Below are 25,411 nucleotides of genomic sequence, written 5' to 3' on the forward strand. Positions count from 1 at the left end.
TGTACTGCAACTGTAATTTAATGGTGACATTTGGTACAAAAATGATGTCACAATAACACATTTGAGAACATTTAAGTGAACTAAAAAGATAAGTTTAAAAAACAAAAAACAAATTTAAAAATGTACAATGTCACTCTTCTGTAGAGGTCACACAATTAGTCTTTAGTAATGTACATTACATTACATAATGTCTCCAGGTACAGGATACATCAATTGACTTTACAATTTCTACACAATGAACAAGTTAGACTGGATCCTCTGCTCTGTCTGCAAAACTCTAAACAAACTGCAGCATCAAGTATACACTGTACTAGATGTCTCATAGAAAAACTACTGATCTAGAATCAGCATTTGATGTCACTTTCTAATGTATATTTTTAGCAATTGTCTCTGGACCACACGTGCTAGGTTAAGGCATCCTGGTGAATTCGTACTAAATTTTAACCATAAATATATATAGTTATGTAGATATATAATTACAGTCTGTTAAATGCATAAATTGCATGTTATGATTTATCAATTATGACTTTAGACTCATCTATTAGATCATCTATTAACTAAAAATGAAACTTTCAAAACTTGCATGCTTATATGGCATGTCTGTACATTTTTGGCCAGCTGTAACTTTACAGTATGCAAAAGAGAATTTTGTATGACATAAAACCTGTCAGCATGGGTAATCTAACCATGACCACATCAAGACAGAATGATTATGTAAGAGAGAGCAAAACTGCCCTGTATCTGTTATTCATGTCCCTTGTTAGAATAACACCAAAAAACATTTATGCTCACAGCCTTAAGTTCGGTTAATTGTTTCTGTTATAAATGACACATTCAATGATAGAAAAATATTTGGTAACACTTTCTATGAAGCCCATATTTATAATGCATTGTAAAGGCATTATACTGAATTCATAATGTCTCATAATACACTTTATAATATGTTATAATCTCATAAATAATTATAACTATAGTAATAATACATAAGACTTCCACTATTCATAGTTATACTAATAATGCATTATAACAAGCAACATCCAATTTTAACACAGCAGAAGTTAGTAAAGTTTATCATATATGGCTTTATGACGTGATCATATTATAAGTGGTCTTTGCCTGTTTTAAGTAAAGTTAAAAAGCAATATCTTCTTATAAACAGCCATATCATAAACTTGTAACATGCAATACATCACAAGTCAAACTTAAATAATGGAAGTTATTTATAAAATAAGTCTCCAAATAAGATGCAAAAACATTAAAGTTTATTGAATAGAGTCCAGTATAGAATCAGTTAAATGTTTTTTTTTGCATTATTCTTAGGTGTGTTTATACCCAAGAAGGTTGGCTACATGTGTGATCAACACACATACTTTTTATTTATATATATATATATATATATATATATATATATATATATATATATATATATATATATATATATATATATATATATATTTGAACCCTGTAGCATTAAAAGTGTTTTTCGTAATATCTCAATGTACATTGAATATGTGTTTTGTATTTTGTGCATGTGTAATGTATATAACTTCCAGCATGACTTGTAATGTCTTATAACCACTTAAAAATGTCTTATGGGGTTCCAATGACATCATCGCCCTGAAAGGCAGCCTAAAATAGCAGCTCCTCCAAAAAAAACACTTACTTAGCCCCGTTAAACTGTCAAATACAACATTTCTAGATATTATTTGGTCCGATAAGTGAGGCAAGAATGGGAAGAAGGGATGGAAACAAAAAAGCACCATAGAAGAACCCACAAACGAAGAAAACGTGAAGAACAGCTCTCCTACACAGGCACAAGATGGCGAAGCTAATGCTTACCCTCAACTAAACGATGCAGCAAGTTTAACAAAAGTTTTGGAGGAGATACGGGACTTTCGCAAAGACACAAAACAACAACTAAACAATATTATCTCTGAGATCACCAATGTTAATCAGAAGATAGCGGAGGCATAGACGCGAATTGAAAAGGAAGATCACGTTCAAAACGTAGAACAGGTGTTGTGCAAGATGATAAAAGTGATGAACCAACAAGAAAATAAACTACTTGACCAAGAAAGGAGATCCCGTCGGGAGAACATAAGGATATATAATGTTCCCAAAGGAGCGGAGGGGACGTCAATGGTGCTGTTTGTGGAAAAGTTACTATGGGACATGCTGGAGATTTCCCCGAATATGGAGCTCGATATCAAGAGAACACACCGGGCACTTGCCTCGAAACCCTCCGGAGACAGGGGAGATAAGCCATGGTCAATAATAATCAAATTCAATCACTACATAACCAAAGAAGAGAATCTGCACAAGGCCTGGGGAAAGAAGGTGTTTTTTTATTTTTATTTTCTCCCCTTTTCTCCCCAATTTGGCATGCCCAGTTCGCACTACTTACTAGGTCCTCGTGGTGGTGCGGTTACTCACCTCAATCCAGGTGGCGGAGGACAAGTCTCAGTTGCCTCCGCTTCCGAGACCATCAATCCGCGCATCTTGTCACGTGGCTCGCTGTGCATGACACCACAAAGACTCACAGCATGTGGAGGCTCATGCTATTCTCCGTGATCCATGCACAACTTACCACGCGCCCCACTGAGAGCGAGAACCACTAATTGCGACCACAAGGATGTTATCCCATGTAACTCTACCCTCCCTAGCAATCGGGCCAATTTGGTTGCTTAGGAGACCTGGCTGGAGTTACTCAGCACACTCTGGATTCGAACTCGCAACTCCAGGGGTGGTAGTCAGCGTCAATACTCGCTGAGCTACCCAGGCCCCCTAAGAAGGTGTTTTTGAATGACAGACTAATATACTTTGATCAAGATTACCCCCCAGCAGTCCTACAGAAGCATAAGGAATACTCTGAAGCAAAGCAAATATTAAAGCAGAGACAGATCAGCTTTCTAGACTCCGTTCCCTGCTAAACTACGAGTGTTCTTTAAGGATGGGACTCGGCTGTACCAGCCAGTGGAGGAGGCGACTGCAGACATGAAGGACAGAGGACTGCCTGTCAGTGTTATCACACCGAGGGAGAGCCTGGCTGAGCAGCTTTCCCGCTCTGCATGGGAAATGGTGAGAGGACTGAGACAGCACGGGACAGAAGAAGATCGAGAGAAGATTATTAGGGAGAGACTGTGAGCTTTCAGAAGACAATAAATGAAAAGAACAAGCCCATGTAGTATATCTACAGGAAACCCATTTAAATGTCACCGAGCATGAAAAACTAAAGAAAATGGGCTTCACTAACCTGTTTTTCTCAGATATATAGGCAGATATATTCTGGTAAAGGGTAAAATACATGGGAATTTAGTTACTCTATTGAACATATACGCACCACCAGGAAGTGCTTTAAGTTTCTTTCAGTAAATCACTAATATCATGACAACGGAAACAGAAGGTCTCTTGATATGTGGGGGAGATTTAAATATACACTTACAACCAAAGTTAGACTCTTCTTGTAGAAAAACTTGTAAAACAGAGTCCCTACATAAGAAAGTTTACACAATCTTTGAGGATGTTGGTCTAACTCACATATGGGGAGACCTTTTCCCTAATAGAAGGGACTACACTTATTACTCTGCCCCCCATTCTCTATATACAAGAATAGACTATTTCATAATATTTGGAATAGATAAAGACAAAATACACACCTGTGGAATTGGGACAATATATTTAAGTGACCATGCACCTATATATTTATCTGTCGATTTTAACCTGCGACCAAAGAATACTACATGGAAACTAAATTCAAGTCTACCCGATCCCTATTTTAAGGAACAAATTAAAAAAGAAATTAGCCTTTACTTAGAATTTAATGATAATGGAGAGGCTTTACCTCCTATTCTGTAGGATACTCTGAAGGCTGTCCTAAGAGGGAAAATCACAGCAATATCTTCATATAAGAAAAAAACAAGGAATAAAACAGAGGAATTAAATTAGTTGAAGGAACTAAAAAAAAAAGACACAAATTGAGTTTAGTACAGGATACACAAGAAGAAATTAGAAAAATTAGGAATGAAATTAATAGTTTAGCTCCTAAACTATTAAAGGTCTGTTAAATCTTAAAACACATTCAACCTCTTACATTAAAAAAAAATGGGAAAAAGGAGGGATGATTATATTTGAGGAAGAATGGATAGCAATATGGAGGTATCAATGGAAGTGCACCAGTTCCCAGAAATGGAGTTTGGATGGAAAAACTTTATAAGGTATTTTATTACACCCTCTCAGAAATCCCATTATGATAGTAACCTTCCTGTTTGCTGGAGAAACTGTGGAAACAAAAATGCAAACCACTACCATATCTTCTGGGATTGTCCTCTTATCAAAGACTACTGGAGAGGGATACATAGTGCCCTACAAGACATTTTTAAATGTGTAATACCCCTAGAAAATAAGACCATATATCTTGGATATATACCTCAAGAATGGGTGAAGAGAGACAAATATTTAACAAATATACTGCTGGTGGCTAGCAAAAAGACTTCTACCAGGAAATGGTTGTCACACGAGAGCCCAACTCTAAATACATGGATGGAAATTACAATGGACATTTACAAAATGGAGAAGATTACAGCATTTGTCAATCATAAACTGGAACAATTTGCTTCACACTGGGAAAAATGGGTTAACTACGTAACACCTCATAGGCCTGATTTTATTTTCACAAGTCAATGATTATGATGTAAAGAAAAGTTCACTCCCTTCCTGTATGTATGTATGTATGTATGTATGTATGTGTATATATATATATATATATATAATTTAATTTTCTTTCCTATTATATGTGCATATTTTTGATAAGTACTATTTTAAGATGTATGGTGAATATGAATATATGGTATATACATACAACATCTGAAATACATCTGATGGAAATATCTGTTTGATGCTGTATGTTCATTTAAAATAAAATGACATAAAAATGTCTTATGGAAGACATTGCTTTTTTCACTTTACTTAAAGCACACCTATTATATATTGCAAATATATATAATACATTATAACTTCTGCAGATAAAATTGAATGTTGCTTGTGTTATAATGCATTATACTCTAAGGTATAACCATGAATAGGTAAGTATTATAATGTATTAAAATTGTGGTTACAATTATTTATGAGAAGTTATAACATATTAGTAAAAGGTGTATTATGAGACTTTACTAATGCATTATAATGCCTTTACAATGCATTATAAATATGGGCTTCATAGAAAGTGTTACCAAATATTTAACTAGGCAATGATGTGAAATAGGAGAAACTTTTCAACCTCCTTTTTTATAGCCAACAGCTTGCAAAAGAACTGGCTCGATCAGAGTTTGCCCCCTAGTGGCTGATTTATCGTTTTCTTATTTGTTAAAGGGGTTAATATTTTGCATAATCCTCACGTTTTATTAACCAGAATACACATTCATAACCTTCACGGGACAATAACAAAGATTCTATGTATTTTAAAGTGTTGAAATAAAGTCAAATTAGCAATAACATATCAAGGATTTTGTTTTTAAAACTGTATAAAATTAGCACAAAATTGCTATTAAGAAACTTGTTTTTGTGTAATTGAAGAACTAACTACTAGTAGCATTAGCATTTTTATTGGTAACAATCCTGCATTAATAAGACACTTAGTGTGAAACTGATTCCTAAAAACCAGAAGTCAGTCACACTAATTTTAACACATCACCTCCCAAAGTTACTCAGAAAATACTGCAACTTGGAACAAAATGATGCAGCTCCAGATTTACATTGTTTATAGTACAACCCCAATTCCAAAAAAAGTAATACAAATAAAAAGGAGTGATTTGTAAATTATATTCACCTTTTGCTATATTGAAAGCACTACAACTACACATTATGTTTTACCTTGTGAATTTCTTCATTTTTTTATTTTTTATTTTATTGCAACACGCTCTAAAAAAGTTGAGACAGGGGCAATTTAAGACTAATAACAATTTGACGAGCTGAAATAACAAGGCGATGTGAAACAGGAGAGGCAATCATGTCATAGTATATAAGGAGCCTCCAAAAACAGCCTAGACCTTCAAGAGCAAGGATCGGTATAGACTTGTCAATTTGCCAAGAGATGCTTCAGCAAATAATCCAGCACTTTGCGAACAATGTTCCCCAAAGACAAATTGGAAGGATTTTGGACATTTTGCAGACACCCTCTACAGTGCACAATATAGTTAAAAGATTCAAGGAATCTGGTCAAATCTCAGTGCGTAAAGGGCAAGACGAAAACCATTTCTGAATGCATGTGTGATCTTTGATCCCTCAGACATCACTGTCTTAAAAAACATCATTAATCTGTAATGGATATCATGAACATGGGCTTGGGATTACTTTAGTAAACCTTTGTTAGTCAACACCATTCACCGCTGCATCCACAGATGCAAGTTAAGACTTTACTATGTAAAGGAGAAGCCATACATCAACACTGTCCAGAAGCGCTGCCGACTTCTCTGGGCTTGGTCTCATCTTAGATGGAAAGTAGAACAGTGGAATCATGTTTTTTGGTCCGAAGAGTCCACATTTTAAAAGGTTTTTGAAAAACACAGCTGTCGTGTTATCCGGGCCAAAGAGGAAAAGGGGCATCCAAGCTGTTATTAGCATCAGGTCCAAAAGCCAGTGTCTGTATGGGCCAGGGGTGTGTCAGTGCCCATGGCATGGGTAACTCGTACATCTGTGAGAACACCATGAATGCAGATAGATATGTACAAATTTTGGAGCAACATATACTCCCATCCAGCACTGTCTTTGCCAGGGACGTCCCTGCAATTTCCAGCAGGACAACTTCAAACCACATACTGGCCGGATTACAAGTTCATGGCTGTGTAAGCAGAGAGTGTGGGTGCTAGATTGGCCTGCCTGCAGTCATGACTTGTCTTCAATTGAGAATGTGTGGCACATTATGAAGCACACCATACGGCAACGAAGACCCCGTACAATTGTGCAGCTAAAGACCTGCATAATGGATGAATGGGGAAAATTCCACTTTCTAAACTTAACAAACTTGTGCCCAAATGCTTACTACGTGTTATTAGAACAAATGGTGATGTTTCACAGTGGAAAACACTTGACTGTTGGAGCGTGTTGCAATCAACTGATTTGAAATTACTGTACATAAAAAAAAAAAAAAAAATGAAATTCACAAGGTAAAACATCATATAATGTTTAGTGTTAGTGCTTTCAATATAGAAAAGTGCGAATATAATTTACAAATCTTTTTTTAGTAGCATTTTTCATACTGTCTCAACGTTTTCGGAAATGGGGCTGTAGCAATGTACATGTTTCAGTCATGAGACCATATCCAAATCCAATTCTGATGCCTATACTAAGCCATTTCTATGCTACCTATTACATGTATTTTCAAACAGTAACCAAAAGGGTTTGATTACAAGTTAATATAACACATATTCTCATGTGGCGCTAAATGAACTCTCAAAAAGAAATTGTGTTTGCCTGAGGAGGTTATTATAGTAACAGTATGCTTGAGCAGTTTCCGATAAGATCAATATTGGACAGTATATTGATCGTTGTTTCTCGCTTAATTATAGATTTACAGATCTAAGCATTTCGCAGAAAAACTTGTTTTAAACATATGTGTTTTTTTAAATTTTTAAGGTAGTTAACATTTATCTAACTATGCTGGGCGCGCCGAAAACAATTGGGTTCTGTAAGACAAATCTGATCCGATGTTCTCTATCTGCAGTATAGAGAATCATTTTAAAAGTTTGACCCACCTGAATGTTGTTTTATAATTCGCACACTGCTTATTAAGGATGTCTAAGAGATAGTTTATAATATGTGGGTTCCTGACACTCAATGCATGTAGGTGCTGTTAATCTGGCTGGTTCTAAAGTGTTGATAGTGACTTGCAGACGTGACGGGGAGGTGACGGGCATCTAACAGCAGCGTCTGGTGGAGGGAGGGGGCTGTCGCGTCAGTTTGAAGGACTCATTGCTGTCAGCGTCTTCGCTCTCCAGAGGAGGAATCTGTCGACCTGCAGGACATCAAAAAGAGACGAGTGAACTTAATGAGATATACATCAACTTCAGTCACCATTCACTTTCATTGTATGGGGAATGAGATGCAATGAAAGTGAATGGTGACTGAGACCAATATACTGCCAAACATCTCCTTTGTGTTCCATGGGAGAAAGGAACTCATACAGGGTGAGTAAATGACAGAATTTTCAAGTGAACTAACCATTTGAAACAATAAGCTACAAGAGGCTGTATGTTATAGTCTTACTGTTTTCATATATAGCTGGAGACCGCAATATGATAAGACACCAATGATCAATAAATAATTAAATGTATTAATTATAAAATAAACATTATGAATTTTATATATATAAGTTATTTACAGTATATTTATAATTATTTTAATCATATATGGAATTAGATTTATTTGGGGACCTTTCTCCTCCTTTAATACAGGTAATCCATTAAAACAGCGGATAATTCTGCTTGACGTTGCGTTTGTACTTAGATTAAATTTAAACCACATCTGGGAGAAACAGCACACTGTTTTTTTCACGCTATCTTTGTCTTTTCTGACCTTTTTGTGCTTTAATATCATGCAGTAACACACTGACATAGTGATTGATGTATGTCGTCATGAAATCATAGACCCTCCCCTCCAAATCCGATCATGTGGTCACAGGAGACGCATTTAAACGACCAGGTGTAAACAGCTACAGTTTATGTGTCTCACCTGACCACATATGATCGGATCACACGAGACACATCGTAATACCAGGTGGAGATGGGGCCATTGTGAAGGAGAAATGTGAAGTGTTGGGTGTATGACTTGTGTGTAACAATGAACAAGAAAGAAAATCATTATTTTGAATTTGTTGAGCGGAAAAGTGTTTTAGAATGTAACTTAAAAGTAAATTAGTGATGTGATTACTTTTTTAATTAATAAGTAATCTGATTACAATTTTAGATAAAATAATAAGTCATTCGCAATAGATTACTGTTTTTTATTAACTTGCCCAACACTGTCAGCGAGTCATTCCTAGAGTAAACTCTGACCTCTGTGTGTGTATTGGAGTAATGAAACAATGATGAGTAATGATTTCTTTATATAACAACAGATGGAAAATGTAAAGAAAGTGTTACAACAACACAGCATCTTGACAAGATCCAACAGTTTTAGTGTTACTTACTGATTTTCTGGAAAAGTTCCTCAATGTTTATTGCATTTCTGGCACTAGTCTCCATGAATATGGCAGCAATCGACTCAGCAAAATCTTTAGCCTCCTTAGTTGGAACTTCCCTGAAGAAATATTGAATTTTCATCAAGTCTGAGTAAATAATCAACTGGATCACAGACATCATATAGTGTTTGCTTGGATTGAGAAGCAGGTCTTATCGAGGCTAGAACCCCAAACAAACGTCAAAGGGCTTTTTCGTAAACGAGCGCTGGGCTTCCTGCAAAGCTCTAGTAATTTTACAGAAGCAAAAACCAACAGTCAGGACAATTGCTGGTTGAAAAAGTGATTAAGCTTAATCAAATATTTCTAAGTGGAAATGGCTTAATTTACAGCTACAAGGTCTTGGCAAAACTATAATTGACGGTGCCGTTTGATGCCAATGAGACCTGCTGAGTTTGGGTTGCTCAGAACTAAAACAGCCCAGAATACAGTAAACTCTAATAATTAAACTTAAAGGAATAGTTCACCCAAAAACTCTCCTTTGTTTTCTACAAAAGTCAGTCATATGGGTCTGAACCTACATGAGGGTGAATAAATGATGACAGGACTTTCATTTTTGGGTGAACTATCCCTTTAAATAACATGATTACATATGAAATATGAATACTTCAAGATGAGCGGCTGGGGATGGGGTGGAAGAATACAACAAAATCTCAGATGGAGGCAGAGGGTTTTATAAACCTGATGTCGCCCAGGTCGTTCTTATTTCCTGCTATAGCCACGACTATATCCTCTGGCCCGTGTTCTTTTAGCTCCTTTACCCACTTCTTTAATGTCTGGAAAGAGTCCTGCAGGTTACAGGAAAACAAGTTATTGTTTAGAGGTTGCTCTTTCATAGCTAAGGAGACTTAATGGAGAGCTCATGATTCCTTAACTTTTAGATGTTTGTCCTAAATAATACAATTTCAAGAATTTGATGAGAAATGATTGTGTTCATATTGAAATCTGTGACTTTTGCTTACAGTAATTGCTCTCTTGGCAAAATCTGAGCACAGGTTGAGACACTCTTGAGATCTTATCTGAAACTCTAGAGGACATGTGAGATTTTGGGGTCTTTTTTTTTTTTAAGAAGAAACATTCAAAGTCTCAATTTGTTCAAAATTCTTGTTTTCTGCCACAATTATAAAAAGACAGGGTTAGGTCAAACGATACAAAAATCAAATTCTGTATTGGGTGTATTGCCCTTTAAAAAAGACAATTTTAGACCCACTTTATATTAGGTGTCTTTAACTACTATGTACTTAAACATTTGATACAATGTACTTATAATGTATGCATGTATTGGTGTATTGTACTTACATTTACAGTACCTGCATTTAATTACATCTGTAGTTACACTGTTATCTTTACCCCAACCCTAAACCGTAACCCTACCCGTACCTCAACCTCAGTAGCAGCAAATGCGAATCTTATGAGAATTTTGCAGAACAACATGTACAGTACTTACACAATAAATACATTGTACTGTATGTATTTTAATGTTAGTACATAGTAGTTAAAGACACCTAATATAAAGTGGGACCACATTTTCGTGTATTTTTCACCCATCAAAAACTACAACTCAAATTTGTATGTGAGTAAACTTAATTTTAAAACATTTAAGGCCTGTTCACACCAAGTTTATTTTGGTACAAACGTTCATTCCGAACAAGCTTTTTAACGGCAACAATGGATTCCTATGGCACTATTCACACCGGGTCCGAAAATTGTTTTTAAAGTCTGCTCATGACTTTTTGTCTTAATGTACATTATTTAATACAGTATGTACATCACTGTGCCTGTTATATTCTCATGGCATAAAAAATAACAGCGAGGTTCGGCATTTCGTTGGCAATTCGGCTCTTTACTCGCATTAAAAAACACCGATTATATACTCCTCAAAATGCATCAACAGCATGGAAAGAACATAATGAAACAGTTATACCAAATTAGGTAAATAAATGCTTCAACAGTGTTCAATATATTAATCTCTAACAGCTCAAGGTGCGGGCAGGAGATTGGTATGTGTGTAGAACAGCAACAGCGCCGTCTACTGTACAGGTTTGATATACTTTTCGTTACGGATTGGTGTAAAAATTTAGTGTCATATTTATTTTTTGTATCTTAAGAATTGCTTAAATGTGTTTAAAAAATTCTTCATTTTTTTAGTATTTACTTAAAATGTACGTTTACGCTATCTAAAAACAAATTACCCAGGAGGCGATTCTTTTAGATTGCGTTTTATAGCAGACAGCATAAAGTCTACTATGCCAATATTTAGCGCAATAAAACTGTTTAACGGAATTGTTCATTGCTGTGTTTAAACCTTTTTAGTGTACAAACATCCACAAAATGCGCAGAAAAATCTCATAGAAACTTGGAAATGAATTGCGCAAACCCACCACTGCGCAACTTACGAGTTTGGTGATGTCATAAACGATGACGGCAGCCGCAGATCCCCTGTAATACATGGGAGCCAATGAATGGAACTGTGGAAAAATAAGATACATTTTGTTATATCAAGGTTGAGAGCTATTTAAAAGTCGTAAAGGCCAATTTGGATAAATGTGGAAAACAATATTCAACTCCTAATTATCCTTTTATTTGCTTTTGTGGTTCATGGGTATTAAAGGACAGTTGCTCTTCTTATACAGAAGTTGGTGTTTGCTAAGGCAAGCTTCTCTTTTTTGCTCATATGCTTAAAGTGAGGGATTTGAACAAACCACTAACCTTAAGTATTAAACTTTGCATGTAACTCATTCTGCACCACACTACAGACATGAATGATACCTAAAATCATGTAGCTTGTTGAAGAGAGGTGTGCGATAAAACAGGCTAAATGAATCACACAGACATACACTGAAGGAGGGACCGGGTCATACCTAGTGACCAGAAAATCACAGAGACTTAAAGGTGGGCTCTTTTGACTTGGGACACAAAAACAACCACCTAACAATCATCCAGACCATGGCTGAGTAAGTTTAAAGGAAGACATATTTTCCAAACAACTGGACACACATTTCCACCACACCCAATGACTCACATCTAGAGTGAACTCTCGACCTAAGTGCATGTGTGTGTGTTGAAAATGAATGTGATTTCTTTAAGTACTAACTGATGTCAATCGTGACAATGAGGCGGAGAAGCGGACTTAAAAATTCTCACTCTTTTTGATGACAATGTTATTTAAATTACTCCTTTTCACCCTTTAATGCCATTTAAAGGGATAGTTCACCCAAAGATGAAAATTCTGTCATCATTTACTCACCATCATATTGTTCAAAACCCATATGAGCTTCTTTCTTCCGTGGAACACAAAAGGAGACATTTTGAAGAATATCGAGAATATATAGAGTAAGAATGTAGAGACCAAGGACTGTCAAGCTTCAAAAAGGACAGAAAAGCATTATTATAAATGTAGTCCATACAACTTATATACAGTATATGCTATATTTCAAGTCTTCCGAAGCCATATGATAGCTTTGTGTGAGGGATATTTGAATTTGGTTCAACAAGAACCATGCAGAAATGCAAATGAGATTTGAGAGCCACAGCGGAGGGGGTAGATTTTTCAGTCCATTCTTCACATAAAGCTATCGTATGACTTCAGAAGACTTGGAATATAGCACTTACGTACTTATGGTACTTTTATGGTGCATCTTAGTCCTTTTTGGAGCTCCAATGTAGAGGTGTAAGGGTATGAGATTTTCACAGAATGATAACAAAAAATACCACGGTATTACAGTATTAAGGTGCATTGCTAATATTAGCAGTTTAATATTTAGCTATAGCTAAATATAGATTAGAAAAAAATAAATAATTGTATGCCATAGTGTCAAAAATCATATTATTATTATTTTAAGACTTATGAAATGGAATTGAAAAAAAAAAAAAAAAGAGAGATTACTGCCCATGTTAACAGTTCAGATATGCATTTGATTCAGTAATTGGTAGTTTTTGTAATTTAGGCCGAGTCTAAACAATACCTTCTGAATAAATAAAATACATGATTATTCATTTGCATTTATTTTTTTGGTGTTTTTTTTCCAGTCCTGTCTTTTTCCTGCTGTCCGTTTCTTGTATGCCTAAAGCACTTTGTAAACCCTATTTAGTACTTTACAATTAAACATATTATTATTACTACTATTAAACATTGTAGGCCTTCTGTTGCACTGCACTTAAGCAAGTAAACTGCCTGGACAACAAAAAGTCACCATTTGGATTTAAATAAGCAGATACTTAAGAGCCTAAGATTGGATCATTATTGCAGTGATTAATATGTTCCAGCCAGCAACAATTCTTTTAAACCCTAACAGATGCAGTGTGTAGCTTCTCATTTCTTAAACAACCCTATCGGAAGACGTATCCCATGGTCGTGGAAAAGATGTTACTGTTACTTTCAAGCAAAGAAAACAACTAAGGAGATTGCTGAAATCACTGGAATTGGGTTAAGAACTGTCCAACACATTACTAAAACCTGGAACGATAGTGGTGAACCATCAGCTTTGTGGAAGAAATGTGGTCGGAAAAAAATCTTGAATGATCGTGATCGGAGATCATTAAAACGCTTAGTGAAGTCACTTTGTAAAAAATCAACAGTAGAACTCACAGCTATGTTCAATAGTGAAAATAAGAGCATTTCCACATGTACAATGTGACGAGAACTTACAGAATTTGGACTAAACATCTGTGTGGCCACAAGAAAGCCATTTGATAGTGAGGCTAATTGGAAAAAATGACTTCAGTTTGCTAGAGAGCATAAAGATTGGACTGTGGAGCAATGGAAAAAGGTCATGTGGTCTGATGAGTCCAGATTTACCCTATTCCAAAGCGATGAGCAGGTCAGGGTAAGAAGGGAAGCGCATGAAGCGATGCACCCATCATGCATGGTGCCCACTGTACAAGCCTCTGAAGGCAGTGTTATGATCTGGGGTTGGTCAATTGGTCAGGTCTAGGCTCAGCAACGTAATGCGGCAATAAAATGAAGTGAGCTGACTACCTGAATGTACTAAATGACCAGGTTATCCCTTCAATTTATTTTTTTCTTCCCAGACGGCACGGGCATATTCCAGGATGACAATGCCAAGATTCATCGGGCTCAAATTGTGCAAGAGTGATTCAGGGAGCATGAGGAATCATTTTCACACATGAATTGGCCACCACAGAGTCCTGACCTTAACCCCATTGAAAGTCTTTGGGATGTGCTGGAGAAGACTTTACAGAGTTCTTCGACTCTCCTGTCATCAATACAAGATCTCAGACAAAAATTAATGCAGCTCTTGAAGGAAATAAATGTTGTAACGCTGCATAAGGTTGTTGAAACAATGGCACAACAAATGTGCAATGTAATCAAAGCTAAAGATGGTCCAATTAAATATTAGAGTATGCAACTTTTTTTTTGGCCAGGCAGTGTATATTATGAATGAACAAACAATCTGCCCAGGGTTGTAGTCGAGGCCAGCTCATCCGAGTCCAAGTCCAGTCCGAGTTCAGAGTAGGTTGAGCTCAAGTTAAGACCGAGACCAGAAGAGGGTCGAGTTCGAGTCAAGACCAAGTCCGGAGAGGGCCGAGTCTGAGTGAAGACCGAGACCAGTAAAGGCTGAGTCTAAGACATGAGTTTTCTATGAATGTATTAAATGTACACTGGCAGCCAAATGTTTGGAATAATGTACAGATTTTTCTCTTATGGAAAGAAATTGGTACTTTTATTCACCAAAGTGACATTCAGCTGATCACAATGTATAGTCAGGACATTAATAACGTGAAAAATTACTATTACAATTTGAAAAAAATTTGAATTTCTTAAACTACTTCAAAGAGTTCTCATCAAAAAATCCTCCATGTGCAGCAATGACAGCTTTGCAGATTCTTGGCATTCTATCTGTCAGTTTTTCCAGATACTCAGGTGACATTTCACCCCACACTTCCTGTAACACTTGCCATAGATGTGTCTGTCTTGTCGGGCACTTCTCATGCACCTTACAGTCTAGCTGATCCCACAAAAGCTCAATGGGGTTAAGATCCATAACACTCTTTTCCAGTTATCTGTTGTCCAATGTCTGTGTTTCTTTGACCACTCTAACCTTTTATTTTTGTTTTTCTGTTTCAAAAGTGTCTTTTTCTTTGCAATTCTTCCCATAAGGCCTGCACCCCTGAGTCTTCTCTTGACTGTTGTACATGAAACTGGTGTTGAGCGGGTAGAATTCAATGAAGCTGTCAGCTGAGGACATGTGAGGCGTCTATTTCTCAAACTAGAGATTCTGATGTACTTATCCTCTTGTTTAGTTGTACATCTGGCCTTCCACATCTCTTTCTGTCCTTGTTAGAGCCAGTTGTCCTTTGTCTTTGAAGACTGTAGTGTACACCTTTGTATGAAATCTTCCGTTTTTTGGCAATTTTAAGCATTGTATAGCCTTCATTCCTCAAAACAATGGTTAACTGATGAGTTTCTTTTTGCCATTTTTGACCTAATATTGACCTCCAGTCTATTGCATACTGTGGCAACTCAAAAACAAACACAAACACGATGTTAAACTTCATTTAATGAACCAAATAGCTTTCAACTGTGTTTGATATAATGGCAAGTGATTTTCTAGTACCAAATTAGCAATTTAGCATGAGTACTCAAGGATAAGGTGTTGGAGTGATGGCTGCTGGAAATGGGGCCTGTCTAGATTTGATCAAAAATGATTTTTTTCAAATAGTGATGGTGCTGTTTTTTACATCAGTAATGTCCTGACTATACTTTGTGATCAGCTGAATGTCACTTTGGTGAATTAAAGTACCAATTTCCTTCTGAAACAGCAAAATCTGTACATTATTCCAAACTTTTGGCCGCCAGTGTATAGTTTAAAGGACTATTGATTCTAGGCGCATATATCAAATAAACCTCATTTATTATTTTCTTAAGCTTTTGTTGGTTAAACAATATTACCAGTTGAGAATAAAAAAAGAAAGAAAAAAGACATGTCCTAGGTTAATTGAACAAATTGGTTAAGTGAACAAAATGACATTTTCAGCAACAGATCATGTGTGAAAAAAAAAAAAAAAAAAAAAGCAATAAATGTTTTGTACATGTTGTTTTAGTAGCATTTAAACATGATTCAGCCTTTTAAAAAAAATGTGTAATTACGATATATCTCCACTATTTATGCGAGTGCGCATGCTTTCTCCTCTTCGAAAAAACCCCCCCGTAGTTAATAGTGCAATATTCTGCTCAAAGAAAGTGTGATGCAGCCACTCAGTGTCCATTCATGAGGCGATGATTTAAATGCTGTTTAATGCCAAGTCTGCGAGCAAACCTTTTCGGTCATGAACTTTACTAAAGTCCCAATTGTTGCATCATTCGCACACAGAGGGGACACACGAGTAAAACAAAGCGAGAGAGGAAAATGTTTGTTCTTTGTGTTATTTATAAAATGCTGAAGTCCCTCACACCTTATGTGTATGTTACTCTGGCAGTAATCATTTATCAGTGTCATGCAGCCTGTATTATTCAGTTGTGTGCTGAATGGGATGCCAAACAATCCATTGACGAGACCACACATGACCCATGAGCGTGTAAACAGGTTGATAATGTTTTGAGAATTAAACAACTTTGTCCACTTTGTGGCAAACATTAAAAGAAGCTTTTAGAATCTATAATTTCAGAATATTTTATTTTACTATTAAACCAGACTCCTGATGTAGAGTGTTAAATTGAATACTAAACTACCATTGCACTGAAGAATGGTAAAATAAACAGTTAACAATTACACACTGCCTTTAGTCAGTTTTACTAACACATGATAGAAAAGTAGCAGCAAAACTTCAAGCAATCACAGAATGGTCCCATCAGGCTGTATGCACTTCGGAAAATTGTGCATCATTCATACTTCTGGCCTTAAAAGATACAACTATGCAGAACTTTTTATCTTCTCTCTTTAATTGTTCTACTTAGAATGATGTGTACCAAAATAACTGCACACCCCTGCTCAATAGAGTATGTAAGACTAATATTGTAACTTGGCAAGCAGATTTCCTTGAATTCCAGCAAACACAAAAAAATCCCTGCACTTTGTGAATGCACAAACTGCTGCAACAAAACTTAAACGTGTGTCCTAATCTGCAGGCGCAGCGTTCAGCAATTTTCAGCGACAGATCATGTGGAAAAAACAAAAAAAGAAGCAATAGATGTACATAAAGAAATGTGCTTTTTTTTTTTTTTTAAGTTGTTTTAGTAGCATTCAGCATTAATCTTGTAAACAATGTGTACACGATACATCTCCACTTTATACAGAGCACCCCCACTAACTTCAGAACCACCCTCAGTGATTTTGATCTGGAACCGGGCCTGTTCCTGCCTGAGTTGACACATTCTTGCAAAAACCTTACAAACTGGGTAACTGAGAAACATTGATGGTGCCTTGTGGGTCTTAAACATACCCAAAGTATTCCCATGCCATGGATTTTCAACCACTTTGGTGGGGGAAATAAAGGTTCAGGCTCCGACGCGTCTGCTGGACTCCTGACACGCGCATCACCTTTACCCCTTGGGAAGTCCTACTTTGAACCTGCTGGGTCAAATTGACCAGTTTTTTATCATCAATTTCAAAAGCTTGTTATAAAGGCTCTGTTTGCTCTCTCTCTCTATTTTGGTCTTAAATCGTTCCTCTAGGTGGCAGCAAAAACTATTTTTAAAAACTAAAAAAAAACTAAAAAATTCTATCACAATATACAGATCTAAAAGGCAGGGGGCGCCTCAACATATTTTGTGACTCCACCCATAGACATCCAGTCTTTTTAAGGAAGCCCAACCCTTCCCACATGTTTTGTGGCATATTTTGGCCTCTGAATGGACTATAAACTTGTCACTTGAAAGCTAAGAACCTCAGCTTTGCTATGACGTATAACATTTCTTCATCAATAGTCAGGAGCATATTCAAACGATGATTTGTTTATAATACATTTTGCTGAACTGCAATTTTTTTTTTTCTGGGCATTTCAGACATAACAGTAGATTATTTGCCCAGACAAGCTGAGAGACAAGCAAAAATTGACTCAATTTGTAGAAAGCAACCTAAGGTAAGAGCTGATATAGAGTTGTGTGGTAGAGTAATTGGAGCAGGCATGAGACTTGTGTATTTTTTAATTCATGTTTTTTATTCATAATTTCGCTTTGAAATTCTTTTGATAATTATTTGAACAAAATTATCCAATAACTAATAACTTCAATTTGCATTAAAGATTTTTTAAACAGGTGTTTATTTGTTTATTATATCTCATTTTAACATGTCGAACATTTAATAAATATATAATGAACACTGAATTAACTGTAAAACAACTTTTGAACAAATTAATATCAATAAAAAAAATCTTGTGTTGGCATGTGTCTGTTGTCAATGAGTGTTTGTGGGTGTGTGTGCACGTGCACGTGTATGTATGGATGAATGTGTGATGCATTTATATATGTATGTGTAAATGTGTGTGCGAGCTTGTGTGTGAGCATGTATGTGGTGTGTATGTGTGTGTGTGAAATTATAAGTATGAGTGTATTTATAATAACATTTTGAACTTTCCTACCATTTTACAGATTTCGTGCACATTACTAACCCTGCAAGTACATCGTAGGTACTTTTTAATGGCTCCTTTTATAAACACATGAAATTAAAAATGTACATTGTAAAGTGCAAAACACCTACATGGAGGATGTTAAGAAGTTTCTGGCTGAAAAGTTAAAGAGAAGTGACTGGGTTGAATGTATAATTAGGAGGTCACAATTTAGAGTTTTTTTTTTAATCACATGAAGTGCTCACATGATGATCACATGAAGCAGTGTAAATGTAGCCGATTCTGTCTTAATTGAACTGATTTGGATTTGAGAAGAGAGTTTATATTTATGCAAAACATGTCCATTTGTGTTGAGGAAATAAAGTCATACCCATACAGGTTTGGAACAACATGATGGTGAATAAATTATAAATGATTTTTTTGGGTTAACTATACCTTTAAGTTGGCAATAAAAGGGCATTGATGGTCACGACAGGAATACAAACATGTTGCACTTGTGTGTATGTGTGTGTAGAACAGAAGATGAATGCTATGGAATCTTGGGAATGAGTGCGTGTTATTTGTGTCCAGTTAACAAACTCCGATCTGGTAGTGCTTCATTTATTACAATGACTAAAGTATCTAGAAATAAACACAAAAATGCGCAGCATTTAGGAGGCAACAGAATGTCTTAGGTGAAATAAAAGTGAACAAACAAGTAAAAAGTAAAGCAAATAATATAACCCCAGAGAGACCATGAAAAAACAAACATAAGAAAGATTGAATTATAACAGACACTACATTGCATGAAACACTAATACACAAACTACGACAAAAAACACAGTTTTAAAAATATTTCACTTCTGTAATTCTGTAAACTTCAGAGTGAAGGAAATTCAACAAGTACAAATGTAGGGTAGGACTTGAATTTTATCCACTGGGAATTGAATTGACGGTGAATAGTTGTCTCTAGATGTCAATTGGTTGTTGGGAGGGGAAGGGTAGAAAACTAATTGGTGGAAAAAGCTGTTTTACATTTTAATGAAAGACTTCGAAGACAAAAATGTTTTTTTTTTTCCCTTTGGAAAAAACGTGCACTTATGAACCGTTGACAATAAGACCAGGAATGTGCATTAAGAAAGTGAATTGGGTCACTTTTGATTTCCATTATTACAAAATCAATGGAACAATATAAACATTGTCTCACCCGTTCCTGCCCGGCAGTGTCCCAGATTAAAAACTTGTGAAGTTCATTCCCACATGGGACAGTTTTAGTTAAAAATGACGCACTGAAAAACAAACAGAAAAAGATTCAATTCGGTGCCAGGCAGAACAAGAACAGATCTGCTATCTGACTACATAAAACAGATTTTGATGCACAAGTTTACAGTAAAAGTGTGTAATTTATGCACCTAAAGTGGAACCAAACTGAACTGCTAAAATAATGATTTCGGACACTCCCCTTTTCTTCCATTGGTTGTACATACGGAGAGTCCCACCCTAAACTCACAACACTGGTTAAGAGAGAAGTTGATATGTCAGACCTCTCCATAGGTGAAATCAAACTACAAATGACTTACTTATACTTGACTCGGTATATTAAGCTGGGATACAAGACATTTATTTGCTTCATACTGACTCAAAAATGAGTATGGGTGCAATATAATTCATGTGCAAAGAGGAAATTGCATCACATAGAAACCATGACTGAAATATCCACAATACACAATATGTTAGTGTTTTGCGAGAGTTTCTGTTTAAGTGTATAAAGTGCAAAAAAGAAGGGCTAAAAATATTCCCTCTTGTAAATGTGATGACTAACTGATCAGAGAGAAATCAACATGTGCTGATGTCAACATATCTGAGAGGAAACCACAGAACTGCCTCTGAATCAGGACTCAACTTTAGAATGGAGGGTTTGACTCATGAGGGAACCGTTAGACACACATTCTTCCAGCTGAGCAAGAACATAAATCAACTCTCGGCACCGCAGAGTTCAAAGGTGTTTTTTTTTTTTAACCTTAGTCCTTAAATGCCTAAAAATACATTATGCATTTAATGCTAATATTAATAATAAATAATTTCTCATGTTTTTTTTACACATGTAGTAAACAGTACCTACCCTATAGTTGGACTGATGTTGTGGTCAAAGTGATCTTGAACGAATCGGCACACAATACTGGATTTCCCGACGCCTGTATCCTGTAATTAATACCAAAGAAAAAGTGAAAACAATAATTTACCTAGTAAATGTATTCATATTATATATACAATGTATAAATGTGCTTGGATATCTCATGTAGTTAACAATGCGGTTTGGCATGTCACAAAAAATTACATTGGATTATAGACATAAAGAATGTGTCTAAGGGGAATTTTCCAGATGTGTTTTTCAGATGTAAAAAAAAAAAAAAGAATGATTTTATGATATAATTAACTGTAAAAATGTGAATTATGTTTAACAAGAATAAGTGCATACGTGTAATTTCTTTATGTCTATAATCCATTCTTGGTGAATTGTAATACATAATAAAGTGAAAAGCAGACTTTTATAGCTCAAGAAGTTTAGTAAATTAAGTTTATATAATTTAATAATGTAAATGGCAGTGAACCGTAAAATGTAAAGGCATCAAAATGACATCCCGTAAAGGCTGAAACATGGTCACCGTATTTTTTTACAGTAAATTTCTGGCAACCACAGCTGCCTGTATTTTACCGTAAATTTAAAGAGCACCTATTATGGTTTTTCAAATATTACCTTTCATGTAGTGTGTTATATAGCTGTTTGTGAATGTAAAAAAGTCTGCAAAGTTTCAAAAATCAAAGTGCACGACAAATGGAGTTATTGAGTCCCAAAAGAAAGAACCGATTCTGAACACCTGAAACGAGTCGTTAGTAATTCCAGACTTACTTCCTGTACTAACCTACGTAATTTGGTAACAGAAAACCCGCCTCTGGTCTTCATTGACTGCTCGCGAACAGCTTTGACCCGCCCTCAAACACTACACTAAGCGGTAGACCAATCACAACAGACTGGGACATCTGACCAATCAGAGCAGAGTAGGTTCTCTGAAAGGAGGAGTTTAGAATGAATCCTTTAGAACGGATCATTGAACGAGTCGTTTTTGACACTACGAAAAAACGTAATGCCGCAATTTAAATTATGAGCAAATTAAAGTGTTTTTTGACCTTGGATGCATGTAAATCTATTGTATGAGACCTTTAAAATACAATTAGGCATGTTTAAAAACCATAATAGGTGCACTTTAAAGTTATTTTCTTTTACAGTGCTGTATGATGAATGAACCACAAGTAATATCAACCGTGATTTTTGATCTCCTTTTTGACTCATTTGATTGGACCACTTAGTAAAAACATTGTTTTACTCAAATCTGGATTAAAATGCTAATTAAAAGTATTTATTTCTGAGGTAATGTGATCAGGGGCGTAGCAGTCATTTTAAAAGTGGGGGGGACACAGCTGTCAGTAGACGGCTCGCACAGACCCAACATGTACAGTGCAGTATTTATATATTACAGTATGATTTAAGTATTACACTGTATTAATATACAAGTATTATATACTTGTAGTATTTGTAGCATTTTAAAGATTCAAGTATTGCAAATTAAGTGCAAAATTTAGCAAAATTAGCTGCACAAATAAAGGGCATCTTGTGGAGCACTTGCTTCTGTTTCACACATGACAATAAAAGACTGAGCACAAGCTGGTCCTGAATAAATTATTTAATCAATTACAACAATGCCAGTTGTGCATGTGCAACTTTTTATTTTTTACTGTGTGCTTGTACATTAGTTAGTGTTTTGACTACGTTCACCGAACTTCGTTCAGATCCATTTATGATTCGTTCAATGACCATTTCTGGTGATGTCTTGTGTGAAATGAGTGTCACTGAATCAACGATCAAAAGAAAACTGCAATCCTTTAAAATTTGCATGTCTACAGACCTACAAAGAGACTTTAGTAGAGGTTTTAAGCATTATAAGAACAAAACAAATCTATCATTTCACTACAGTTTGTGAGCTGCTGAGAATGACTTATCAAAAGACAACAATAATAGTCTTATAACATTTTTATGAGTTTCAATAACACCTGTATGTTTTCATGTATAAAAAAGCATGTCTACATATCTATTCAGTAAAATGCATAAGTATTCAAAGAACACAGCAGATCCTACAGTTTGTTGACTGCACACCAACATAGAGTTATATTAAAAATAGCTTTACATATTTAACACAGATCTAGTAATCTGCTTAAATTGGCAAAAAGAACAGATTAAACTTACTTCACAAACATAATGTAAAAAGCATAACTTAATGATATAAACTCCACTTACAATGTGTGCTTAAAAGAAAGATTGTCCTTTGTTTTTTTTTTCTGCAGTGCATTTCATGTAATGCTGCCAATCAAGAACGATATGTCAATAAATAACTCTCGTTTGTGTGTTCCTCATCTCTAGATTATTCATTTAGATCAACATCAATGCTGATAAAAACATGGATAAATGAGCATTGTTGAAAGCAACTTTGTAGAAATGAACGAAGCTGCATTGATTAGACTGGCTGACATCTGGCCTATTACGTAAGAGTTGTTTCGGCTCATGAAACTCACCTGTGATTGGCTGGATGGTCGCTCAATCAGCCCCAAGTAACAAAACGCAAAGAATACTGTATACAAATGCACCATTTGGACTCGGTATGGGTTCAGCTTGGTAAAGTGCGGGGGGCGTGTCCCCCACGTCCCCCCTGGCTGCTACGCCCTTGAATGTGACAATGTAACATACTGTTTAAAATGTTTAGCGTTACACAATCGCTTTTAAGAAAAACTAGCCTACTGCATAATACACAATTATACTGTATACTGCCTACTATTTTTTTTAAGTATGTGAAACAGTATGCAAAATGCAATGATAAAATGTTACCAACCACAGCAATATGATTTTGTTGTCTCATATTTAATTCAGTAAGTGGCATTCAGTTACCCTTTTGGAAATACATTTTTTTGAATTTTGCACAGTACACATACTTCATATTAAGTTAGAGTATTACGGTAGTGTGCTATTCCGAACAAAGCATTAACACATGCAGATATGTATTTTTATTTTTTTTTATTTTTTTGTGTGTGTGTAAATTGTTTGTAAAATTTCCCCACGGGACAATTTAGGCAAGGATTGTTTTACAATGTTTTCCGTTCTACATTTCAATCCTTGAAAATAGAATTCAGTATGCAGTATATAGTATGCAGTACGCTAGTATTCCATTGCTACCACAGCCAGTATGCAGTCTGCGGTGACGTCATAGCCGCAAACATTCCTAAAGAATTTTTTTGCAAAAACACTTCCATCTTTACCTCGGTTTCAAACTCACTCATAAAATATGTTCACGAAAGCGTGACCGAAGATATATTTGCCTAACAAATCACGATACTTCACGCTTCTGAAAGAGGAACTTTGCAACGCTAACTTTTTCCTCATTTCATTTATAACTGTTTTCCTACACGCTGAATATGAGACAGTGAATCAGGAATATTACAGCTGCGCTCAGTGTGTTTGTTGTGTCGATGGATTTTAAAGCACAAGACAGAGAAATCTAGACACTCACCCCTAGGAGACAAACTTTCAGTTCCCTTATGGCCATTTTTAAAACACTTTAAGGCAGATGAAACATTATTCTAACAGTCTTCAGAATTATTTTGTCGATTGTCATCCATCATCGTCATATCGGACGTTTCATTTATAAAACACAAACTCTGACCATCTTCTTCCCAAATCTAACGGAAACCGACTGGAGAAATTCGCCCCAGCTGTCACTCACGTCACGTGACAACATAAGCCACGCCTGAGAGAGAGAGAGAGAGAGAGAGAGAGAGAGAGAGAGAGAGAGAGAGAGAGAGAGAATGTATTTGATCCCTTTTTATAACTTCTGTTTAATTATTATTCGTTATATATATATATATATATATATATATATATATATATATCCTGTATATACACACACATTTACAGTTGTGCTCAAAAGTTTGCATACCCTGGCAGAAATTGTGAAATTTTGGCACTGATTTTGAAAATATGACTGATCATGCAAAAAACTGTCTTTTATTTAAGGATAGTGATCATATGAAGCCACTTATTATCACATAGTTGTTTGGCTCATTTTTAAATCATAATGATAACAGAAATCACCCAAATGGCCCTGATCAAAAGTTTACATACCCTTGAATGTTTGGCCTTGTTACAGACACACAAGGTGACACACACAGGTTTAAATGGCAATTAAAGGTTAATTTCCCACACTTGTGGCTTTTTAAATTGCAATTAGTGTCTGTGTATAAATAGTCAATGAGTTTGTTAACTCTCATGTGGATGCACTGAGCAGGCTAGATACTGAGCCATGGGGAGCAGAAAAGAACTGTCAAAAGACCTGCGTAACAAGGTAATGGAACTTTATAAAGATGGAAAATGATATAAAAAGATGTCCAAAGCTTTGAAAATGCCAGTCAGTACTGTTCAATCACTTATTAAGAAGTGGAAAATTCGGGGATCTCTTGATACCAAGCCAAAGTCAGGTAGACCAAGAAAATTTCAGCCATAGCTGCCAGAAGAATCGTTCGGGATACAAAGAAAAACCCACAGGTAACCTCAGGAGAAATACAGGATGC

At 35.8% G+C, this 25,411-nt stretch overlaps 1 protein-coding gene across 1 annotated transcript; it reads right to left on the bottom strand.

Moving 5' to 3' along the window:
- Positions 1 to 24,544, bottom strand: LOC127443200 (ras-related protein Rab-31-like). Its single transcript, XM_051701793.1, has 7 exons — positions 24,355 to 24,544; positions 20,859 to 20,938; positions 19,944 to 20,025; positions 11,626 to 11,697; positions 9,911 to 10,017; positions 9,182 to 9,291; positions 1 to 8,008 (listed from the first exon to the last, which is right to left on the bottom strand). The coding sequence occupies exons 1-7, from the start codon at positions 24,388 to 24,390 to the stop codon at positions 7,911 to 7,913; spliced, it is 585 nt and encodes a 194-aa protein (XP_051557753.1). The 5' UTR covers positions 24,391 to 24,544; the 3' UTR covers positions 1 to 7,910.
- Between the last annotated feature and the right edge of the window lie 867 nt (positions 24,545 to 25,411).

Source organism: Myxocyprinus asiaticus, chromosome 6 (genome assembly GCF_019703515.2).
Source record: "Myxocyprinus asiaticus isolate MX2 ecotype Aquarium Trade chromosome 6, UBuf_Myxa_2, whole genome shotgun sequence".
NCBI lineage: Eukaryota > Metazoa > Chordata > Actinopteri > Cypriniformes > Catostomidae > Myxocyprinus > Myxocyprinus asiaticus.